Here is a 10,325-nt window from a genome sequence, read left to right as displayed (position 1 = left end):
ACACAACCCCCGTGAGGCTTTTCATGTATAACTCAGTTTGTGAGTCCAATGCAGAGCTTTGTTTTGGAGGCTGTGCATGGCCTGGGGAGGGAATGCCCCTCACTGGCGTGGCTGTGGCCTGGAGGGAATAAGAGCAGGACCGGCAGAGATGGAGCCGTTTGCAGCCCTTCTCCCAACCTCGTTTCCCACTTTCCCACTGGGCACATTAACGCTCTCCCTTTGTGGGGTGAATGTGGAGAAGCCACATTTGCACTTGTCTGTGCAGATACCATATGGGCAAGCAGTTGATGTCTCAGCCTCTTTCCAAGGCGCGCTGCTACAAGAGCTTAACTTCGCCCTTGCCCAGATGCGTGTGTGTTTTATGTGCTGCGCATAAAAAGGCAGAAATTGCACGGGGTGGAATGTGTTGGAATTGGCACTTTGGAAAATGCACACTCTGCTGGAATGTGCTAACATCCAGCTCGCACAGAAGGGCAATTAACTCTATTTATGTTCATGAGGCTGAGTCTAAAACCGGCTTCAGAAAGCAGCTCACTCACATTAAAGGGCTTTATAATCATTATGCTAAAGTATTTCTTTTGAAAACATTTTCAGTTTCTTCAACAGTTGGGATATTTATAAAATATGGCATCAATTACTACATATTTCTTTATTCACACTGATTATACAACCTATAATTATACTTAAGCCTCTTATTTGTATATCATGGCAGCATTAAGAGAAGCTCTGTGATTTGTCTGCGTGTTGCTCTTTCCAGATAGCAGAGGCCTGCAGTCTCTCCCCTGCTTTAGAGAAGGGACTGGGTTCTGTTGCCCAAACAGCAGCACTTCAGGTGCTCCCAGCATGAGCAGGCTGAGGCTGGCAACAGCTCGTGACAGGTACCGTGGAGCTGTTTGGGCTCCAGGTGCTGTGTTTGCAGCCAGCTCCTCATTTACTCACAGGAAAACATTTCCCTGGAGCCCTTTTCCTCACTGGGCAACACTGAGTGTTGGAATAACTGGGATAACTCAGGTCTCTTATGGATGAAGGCAGCGGCTCCCATTGCCGTCAGTGCTGCAGGCTGGGATCCGCTCCCTTAGACCCACACAGGGATGCGAGGGACCAGGGATGCTAAAAGTGTCCTGGATGCTGAAGTGTTGCTGGTGATTGCTTTGGACCTCCTCGTTGTAAGGGGCTGTTGTAAAGGCCCTGCTGGAAGTGAGGAATCTGCCTGTGCCCTTTGGAAAGCTGCGTTACCCTGGGTTGAAGTCACTCGGCTCTGGTTAACTTCTACTGGGGCTTCACTCGGGGTTGGAGTCTTGCTGCTTGTACATGATTCCCTCCTTGAAAACCTCTTATTACAGGAGAGACAGATCCCCATGGCTCCTCCTAAGCCGGAGCAGTGATTTCACAGTGCATCTCTGGTGTCGCAGTGACCCGCAGGGCCCTGGGGATGCGGTGGTTGAACTCAAAGGAACTCTCTGCAGTGGGAAACATGGGAAAATGCTGTTTCCCTGCACTCTGCGCTCTGGTGTTTCCTGGCAAGCATTCCCCACGTCTCCTTGAAGGCTTTTCTTTGTGTTCCTTCCCTTTTGGGCAGCATAAGGGGGCATGGAGCTGGTCTCTGTCCTCTGAATGCACAACAGAGTGAGCTGTAGTGACTGAACTCGTGGTTTCCTTTGGCCAAGGGAACTGGGAGGAGAAAATGAACACTTTGAAAAGGGGAAGCAATTGGGTTTGGAGCATCTTTTGTGACAAAGGGAATGCTCTGGGCAGATCTCAGATCGATTCCGTGCAAAGTATAGGAGGCAGGTTGCTCTATTAGCATCAAAGGATGAGGCAAAGGGATGTCTGCTTGTCCTGCTCAGTCCTCACCAGCTTTTCCTGCATGGCACCATAGGGGTTAAGAGAGCAGAGCACTGATATTTCAGTGCATAAGGACGCTCCCTTGCAGTGGATGAGGCATGCACACAGCTTTCCTTGTTACGCTCCACAGCTGTGCAACAATAGACAATGGGGAGCCAGAAAAGAGCACAGGGAAAAGCTCCTGGGAGTTACTGGTGTGGCTGGGAAAGCGAAGCCCTCCTGTAACAGAGCGTGTTGTTCTCCTGGATATAAATCTGAACTGAAAGCCGAACGCCAGGCTTCCGAGGGCTTCCCAAAGCTGGACTGTGCATCATCAGTAACCGAACCAAATGCATCCTGCACGGAATCCTGTTCATCACCTGTGTGCTGAGGTGTGGGAATCCCCACCCGTAAAGCTTGGGATGACAAAGTGACCTCCAGGTGATAAGATCAGGGTCAAGCAGCAGGGATGGAGAAGGAGGAGGAGGAACTGTGCTTTCCTCGGTAGAAGCAGTGGCTGGGGCTGTTCTTGGTGCTCTAAGCACATCCAGTGCGAAGCGGATGCAGCGATGCTGAGTGGGTTGGGACAGGATTATCTCACGTCTGAAAGCACAGGGCAGCATTACCCCTGGACCTTCGGTGGCAACTGTGCCCTTTATCCTGGATGCAAACAGGAGCTTGTGCCCAGCTCCGTTTGTGGAAGCCCCGTTCCTGTTCCCAGTTGGCAGCACAGGGACCATTCCCAGGTGGCAGTCTGGAATTCACACTGCCTTGGCAAGCCATAAGCTATTGTTTCTCTCCTCAGAGAAGGGCTCTGTGAGTCCCAGCACAGCACGGGCCGTGGCCTCTCTTGTTCTGTTCATGCCTCTGAAGTTCCGCATTGTTTCTGCTGACCTCTGTGCTCAAAACGCTTTCCCACCCTTGCGAAACCGGGGCTTGCCTTAGCAGATGTGCAAGGTCGAGAAGGTCCTGCAATGGGAGAACTGAAACCTGGCCTCTTACTTTGCTTCACTGAGTCTCATAGCGGATATGCTCTTCCCTGTCTGCTCCTTCAGGCAGGATAACTTAGCTCCAGCCAGGCACTGAGGTCCTGCTCCTTGATAAGCATCTCTTAATACCTGAACTGTTTCCTCAGAGCAAAAGGAACTTAATGACAGGATACTTGTGTTGCTTCTGTGCAAATATCAGATTGCAGTCCAGAAACCAGAGTCTCTGCAATTGCAAGGCGGAATTAAACGGGAGACAGACAGCAGCACGTAAAACATGAACGAGGCTCATTGTTTGCTGCAGACAGTGAAATGTCTTTGGTTCGGCCTCAGAAAATCACTGCTGCGTCTTCCCGAGCGGTGCAGAACTTGATCTGCTCCCGCTTTCCGCTTTGGGATGGAGTCCAGGATTAATTCCCTGCGGATCACCTTACTTTGTGGATAAGAGGAGCTCCTCCTGCAGTGTCTGGGCTGGGGGAAAACAGGTGGGAACGGTGCTGGGACACCGGGATGGGTTGGGACTGAGCAGGACCCTGGAACTCAGGATGCTTCCCCAGGCCTGGCAGGGGCTGGCTTCGCTATGATGGTGACGGGGCACCGGGATGGGTTGAACGGAGAAGCTGGGGCTGCCCCATCCCTGGCAGTGCTCAAGGCCAGCGCCGGGTGATGGGCAGGAGGTGATGGGGGGGTGGGCACCGGCCGCGGGGCTCAAAAACGGGTTTTTCTCCCCAAAAACGCCCTCGAGCGCCGCGGGGTGGCGCGTTCGGCTCGGAAACGCGCCTCGCGCAGGGGGCGTGTCCTGCCCCGCCTCCCCCCGTGTTCCTCCCCCCCCCCCCCCCCCCCTTATTTTGGGGACCCAGCGCCAAGCGCAGCCCCGCATTGGGGGGGGGGGTGTTCTCTCCTCCTCTCCTGCGGCGTTTCGGTTCTTACGGTTATTTCTGTGTTCTCTTTTCCTGTGGTTACCGGTAACTGCAGCCCCCGGGACCCCCTGGGCCGGCTCCTTGCGCATCCTCTGCCCCGGCTCGCCCCGATGCGAAGCGGTTCGTGCCGTGTCCGGATGCCGCGGAGGAGCCGGCTTCCGAGCCCTGCGCATCTCCTGTGCCGCAGTGCCAGGGGCAGCCGTCAGGAGCTGCCATTCCAGGTCCAATTAGGATGGTGCCTCTTGATGGCAGACCCAATCTGGACGCGCAAGCTGCTGCTTTATTCATTTCGCTAATTGCCTGCGGCTGCTGAAGCTTCTCAGACTTAAAAAAACACCCCGAAAATTCAGGAATTGCAGCGGTCTCAATGCTGGAGGGAGAAGAGTTTTGATTTGTAATTTGTGGTCTAATAAAGTAGTTAGGAATGAGCAAAAAATAACGGGAGCCTTGCTGGTTTTATTGAGCATTGAACAGAAAACCTGAGGGCCCTCGGGGAAAGGGGGATGCTGCAGCCAGGGCACGCAGTGCCCACAGCCTGGCATAGGATTGTGGAATGGTTTGGGTAGGAAGGGACCGTAAAGCTCATCCAGTTCCAACCCCTGCCATGGGCAGGGACACCTTCTACTAGAGCAGCTTGCTCCAAGCCCCGTTCAACCTGGCCTTGAACACTGCCAGGGATGGGGCAGCCACAGCTGCTCCATTCAACCCATCCCAGTGTCCCAGCACCCTCTCAGGGAAGAGCTTCTGCCTAAGAGCTCATCTCAGTCTCCCCTCTGGCAGGTTAAAGCCATTGCCCTTGGCCTGTCCCTACATCCCTTGTCCATATCTCATCTCCAGCTTTCCTGTAGCCCCTTTAGGCACTGGAAGATGCTCTAAGGTCTCCCTGGAGCCTTCTCCAGGTCATGGCTTGGGTGTTTGCTGGGAGCCACGGGAAGGAGCTGCAGTCCGTGTGCTGCTTCATGGCTCAGCCTCCCCTAGAAGTATGAGCACAACTGGTGTCATGCTTGAGTCTGTGGCTTCTTTTCCCCACCAGTACAAAACCAGGCTGCGATGGGAGCCCTGTGCTTGCCTCTTCCTATGGCATGAGAGCAAATCACAGTTACGGCCAAGGCGACCGCAGTGCCATGGTACCACCCCACTGCAGCAGGGCTCTTTGGCACCATCTCCAGCACCTCCCCAAAGCCAGTCAGGATCAGACCATCAACCCTGTAAAGCCTGACACATAGCTGGGGTAACGTGCCAGAGCATCCGTGCTCTTCCAGCATCCCCCAGGGCAGGCACCAGCACAGGCAGAAAACAGCTTGCCGTGTGGGTACAGCACGTTGAATTCAGACCCTGTGAAGAAGGGAGAGCAGCCCCAGCGACGTGTTGTGATTTGGCTCCTTATTTTAGCTCCGTGTGTTGTTCCTCCTCGCCCCGTCTCTGCATCTCCTTAGTGGAGAACAGGCTCTCATAACCAAAATCATTAATTTATGGGGCCTGCAGCAGGGCTTAACGATGATTTAAATGAGGAACCGGAGTTGTGGCACGGTGGCACTGGAGGCAACGCTTTAATTAAGAAGGCAGTGATTTCCCTGTGACCTTTCATTGTAAAGGGGTTTAAGCGGCCTGTGGAGCTCCTTCCTCCCCATCAGCAGCTCCCCTCCCGTGGGTCCCGGCTCCTGCTCGCAGATGGCACCGTTACAGGGTCTGCATCTTGTTTTCCTCCAAGTTAAAGTGTCTTTGAAGCACGATTTTGCATCTAAGGCAGGATGCAATGAAAAGGCTTTAAAGAGCTGCTGACGCCTCATGGAAAACTGAACACATTCTGTTGAGAAACAATTCAGCTGGGCTGGCTTCTCTGCTGTTCCCTTTGCTCGGGTTTGATAGCAAGGGGCACTATAAATATACAGAGTTCTACATAGAAATGAGAAACCTTGGCAACCGAGGGGAAGGTTGGTGGTTTTCTCGTGTTCAAGGACTATGGGCAAGTGGGTGATTGGAGTTCATGGGCTGGCATTTCATCCTCACACCTATGGGCTGATGCTGCTGCCGTGCGGGGGGAGCTGGGAGGAGAGGGAGCCAGGTACCAGGGTGTTCTTTCCTCCTCGAGGTGTTTGTGAACCTCCAGAAATAGGGGTGGTTTCTGGGGCACTGACAGGGCTCGTGGTGGTGGAACAGGAGCAAAGCGATGCCTTGGAGCGGGAGGACTGGGGCTGCCATATGGTGATGGGCTCAGCCTCTGTCTATACACTGAGTCCTGCTCTTGGAAGTGGGCAGTGGGGGGAAGCCAGGCTTTGGCACCGGGACACTGTGCTATCCCCCCCCAAAACCTGCATCTTCTTCATGGTATCATAAAATGGGGACACTTGGACCACAGAAGAAGGGCTGGAACTGCCATCGGTTGCAGGATGCGCTTTCCTATTAGGAGTGGGGTTTAAAGAGCCCTTCCACAGAAATCCTTGTGTGCACCATGAGCAAGTCATGGGGAAGAGGAACGTTTGGACAAAGGGAACTGGATTTGCAGCTTGGGTCTGCGTGAGGGAGCAGGGATGGGTCTCGCTGTGCCTGCTTAGTGCAAAATGCTCCTTTGCACTAGGCCAGAGCAAACAGCTACCTAGTAAAGAAGGCAAATGAGTTTAAAAGCAAGGCTTAGTGGGGATGCTGGCATGAAACAGGTCTTCTGTGTGCTCAGGAGTGGCGCTTTGAGGCGCTACGAATCACAGATCACATTTGCATGGAAATGCAGCTCTGTGATAGGATTCCTTAGAGTAGCCGGCAGCAGCGAATGCGTTGCAGATGTGTCCTATTTAATATCAAGCAACACCTTTTCTTTCCTTGCCTTGCTGCACTCGTGACTTGCTATTCCTTGGGATTAATCAATGGGTACGTTCTGCTGGAGCCACCCAGCGATGCGCGGGGTGAGCGGGCTCAGACATCTGCACACTATCATTCCTCCCTCACCAAGTGCTGGTGGTATAATTAGAGAAGTCATTAATCCTTGCTCAGCAGTGCTAGGGGCTATTTATAGTAAGGCAGGCAAACAGCACCCTGCATAGTGGGCTAGGCTGGGTGTGGAAATGACTCCTGGTGCCATTGGGTTGCACGGCTCAAATCAGAGCCATTTGCTTCCAGGGGGGAAATTCCCTTTCTGGCCATACACAAACCAAAGCAGAGCAAAGGGTCTGCTCTGACCAAGGTATCACCCACTGGGCTTGCCACGGGGGGGTCATTTGGACACTCCCCATAAGCTGTCACCATCCCATGTTCTGGGATCCCTGCCTGTGTCTGCAGGATGCTCTGCTATTGGGGACCAATGCAGAGCACAGGGATGGAGCAGGAATGAATCGTCTCAGCTTTCCTTTTCCTCAGTGTCCCTGGGGAAAGGCATTGAAACCAATCAAAGTGGCCCTTCTCATAAACCAGCAGTGAAAACCAGTACCTGCAGCCTGCTGTTAATGCTTCTGCCTTGGGACCAGGCTGGCTGTTTGCTGATGTGTGCTCACTCGTGGCTGTGGGGCTGTGGAGCCCTGATCACTGGTTTAAAGGGTGCCACACAGCAGCATCTTTAGCAACTGAGACACAGACGACAAAGTAAATGCTTGAGCCTGCCCGGGGAGGATAATGGGGTGAGTGTGTGGCTGCTTGTAAAGCACACACCAAGAGAGATAACCTGGTGGTAGAAGGTGATTCCCGTATCCAGGTTCTGCACAGGAGGCTCTGTGAGCAGTGCTCCTTGCTGCAGCGTGCTCCCTTCCAAACCGGGTTACCCCATCACCAGCTTTGAAGAGCAGCCCATATAGGGTAACAAGCTGCAGGGTAAATGGAAGCTATTTAAGCAATTAGCATCCAAGTTTAATGAGGATGACCAGCACAGGTCTGGGGAGGGGAAAAGGGAAAAAGGAAAAGGGAAAAAGGGAAAAGGGAAAAGGGAAAAGGGAAAAGGAAAAGAAAAGGGAAAAGGGAAAAGGGGAAAAGGGAAAAGGGAAAGGTTCCTGTGTGTGTCTGCAGCTGCTCTGCATCTCTCATCACCATGGGCTGTCCTGGCAGCCCATAAGAGCCCCTGGCCTGATTCCCCTCATCCCCATCTGCTGCTCGTGCCGCAGCAGGGAGCACACCTCTATGCCTGTGCTCAGGCTGGTACCTTGTGCCCAGCTTCCATCCGCTGTCTGCTCACGCCTGGTCTCTGCCATCAGGGGATTCAGGATGCTTTGGCAGGTAAGGGTTTGTTGCTCACCTCTCTTGCCACCCAGGGGCTCAGCTGTGTCTGTTCCGCTCTGTGTGTTGTCCCTGCCTAACTCCAGATACATTGCTCTCTGTGTCTCTAAGCCAGAGGGAAAACTGGGGCGTTAGCAATGCTCAGTGAGCTGCAGGCCGAGCAAGGCTGTTGTGTGCAAGCTTCCAAGATGCAGCTCAGCCTGGGCTAAGGTCCATGTTTTCCCTGTGCTGGAGCCAACCTCCCTGCCAGGCTTTCCACTTGAGGGGGTCCATCCCAGCGCTTTGCCCTTGGTGCCACGGCTCCCAGTGCAAGGGCAGCTTTGGTGCTTGGGGGGGGGGGGGGGGAGGGGATGGGAGGAATTCCAGACTTTGGGAAGCAGCCGATGAAGGATGGGCTGGAGGTGAAACAGCGCGTGAGGAGCCTGCAGACCTGGCGTGGAGATGGGGATGGCTGGGAAGCGCAGTGATGCAGGAATGGGTGCTGGGGTCAGCCGGGGTGGCATCGCTCCTGTTGTCTACTTAAACACTTCACTGGCTTCAGCCTAGTGAGGCACAAAGCTCGTCTGTGTGCTGGCAGCCGGCATCAGGGGAGCCACAGGGGAAATACGGCTCGGTCTGGACTTCACTGCATCCTCCAGGCTTTGCCGGGAGGATTTGCATGGAATTCTTTCAGCCTCTGAGATTAATGGACCCAAACCTCCCCCTGCTTGGGGACGGGACTGAATTCCCTTGCCAAGAATCCCGGTGGGCTCCCCTTCAGTCTGGGATGCGCAGTGGGAAAAGACCTGTTGAAACGTGGGGACCACTGCCTTGTAACTGCAGGGAGTCCCCAGTGCTGGCTTTGGCTGGCAAAAGCAGCTCCCGAGCTCTGCGCTGTGCCTATGGATGATAAAAGGTGACCTCGGAAATTGCATTTCCAAACGTTTCCCCCCCTCTCTGTGCAGGCTGGCGTTGTTCCCAGTGTTTCGGGCCGGGACTGCCTGGGGCTCTTTGTTTAAGCTCCCTGGGCACTGCAATTCTTATGCACGGAGGTGACGATGCTCTGCCGGAGTCTGGGATCCTGGAAGGCGGCTGCAGATCGGCCTTTTGTTATCCCCAGGCTTCAAAACTGCGGTTGAGGATGAGCTGGGGAAAGCAAAGCCGCCTCTCCAGGGACATCCCACGTGTTAACAGTGGGATGGAGGCAGGGTCAGCCACTGGTTCAGGCTGTTTCAAGCAGTGAGAGCTGGCAGAAGGGCCCGCAGACCTCAGTGAGGAAGCATTTAGTGCTTTAACCACGCTCAGCAAACTTTGGTTTGCAATAACCCGCTGCTGCCTGCTCTGATTTCACTGCTGAATGTCAGGGAAGGAGAAGTCTAAAGGGCATCATGCATCAGAAGAGAACCTGAGCTGCGCTGTCTCAAAGGAGCAGGGACCGCCTGGGCACAAGGAGGGTTATTGCTGCTCTATGAGGCAGGGCTGGTTTGTGTTCTGCGTCAACCCGGTCTCTGCTCAATTGGAAATGGGATTTGGGGGAGCAGCAGACCTCGCTGCATTGCACAGTAGAGCATCATCTCTCCTCCCTCCGCTATCCACAAGCTGATGTGTGACGAGTGGTGGTTCGGGAAGGCTGGGGCTGACGATGCCCTTCGCTGTCCATCCCGTGTCAATGGAATGGGATAGAAAGGAGGTTTTAAAGCGCAAAATGCAGCCACTTCCAGCACTCCCCTCTGTGTGTGACAAGGTGACCCCCACCTCCCTGCTCCTGGTCTGCTGTGCTCGGGCTGGTTTTGCAGTGTCCTCTGACACGCTCTGATGCACAGCACCGAGCTGGGAGCACAGACAGGAGCCTGTGAGAAACCCAGTGCTAATTCCACTGTGCTTATCTCCCTTCTCACTTATCTCTGGTCACATCATGCCACAGGTTGCGCTTCCATAATGCTGTGTTCTCCAAGTAATGCCGTGTTCTCCAAGGCAGCAAACCAACATGGAGCTGAGCCAAAATCTTGTTTATTTCTGGAGGTTTTAATGGTTATTCACTTATTTAATGAGCTGTGTAGTGCCTTTGAGAAGGAAGATGAAGGGGGTGAAGGCTTTATTCACACCTTAAGGTTGTAACTCTCCCTTCCCTGGGGCTTCTGGTCGTGTTTGTCTTTTCAGCCTGCATCAGCACTGCAAAGGCTGCTGCAGGGCTCAGGGTCACTGCACCAGCCTGGAAGCATGAAATGCCAAGTGTCCATTAGGAATGCTTTAGGCTCGGGGTAGGGGAGCATTGCAGGAGGGCTCGCAGCCTTCACAAGGCGCATGTGAACTCCTCCAACCCAGCCCAAGGTGTTGGGTCCTTCCCAGCTCGCTCATCTGTCTTGATCTCCTGTTTCCCAGCCTGTCCATAGCCTTTCCTGGGAGGAAACATCTCCAG

The 10,325-nt window shown here is 53.9% G+C and overlaps 1 protein-coding gene across 1 annotated transcript in view; it reads left to right on the top strand.

Annotated features, from left to right (window-relative positions):
• The first annotated feature begins 7,812 nt into the window (after positions 1 to 7,812).
• The window catches only part of ZMAT4 (zinc finger matrin-type 4), a 56,458-nt gene continuing 53,945 nt past the window's right edge, over positions 7,813 to 10,325 (top strand). Inside the window, exon 1 of the mRNA XM_057418124.1 lies at positions 7,813 to 7,927. Within this exon, the coding sequence (XP_057274107.1) occupies positions 7,832 to 7,927 (96 nt within the window). The 5' untranslated portion in view covers positions 7,813 to 7,831. The remainder of the gene's footprint in view (positions 7,928 to 10,325) is intronic.

The sequence above is a fragment of the Pezoporus wallicus genome, unplaced genomic scaffold, assembly GCF_028554395.1.
Source record: "Pezoporus wallicus isolate ANWC-B61680 ecotype Strahan unplaced genomic scaffold, APGP_CSIRO_Pwel_v1 contig_9913, whole genome shotgun sequence".
Taxonomy (NCBI): Eukaryota; Metazoa; Chordata; class Aves; order Psittaciformes; family Psittacidae; genus Pezoporus; species Pezoporus wallicus.
Note: the sequence above shows the minus strand (reverse complement) of the source record. Positions and strands in the feature narration are given on the sequence as shown.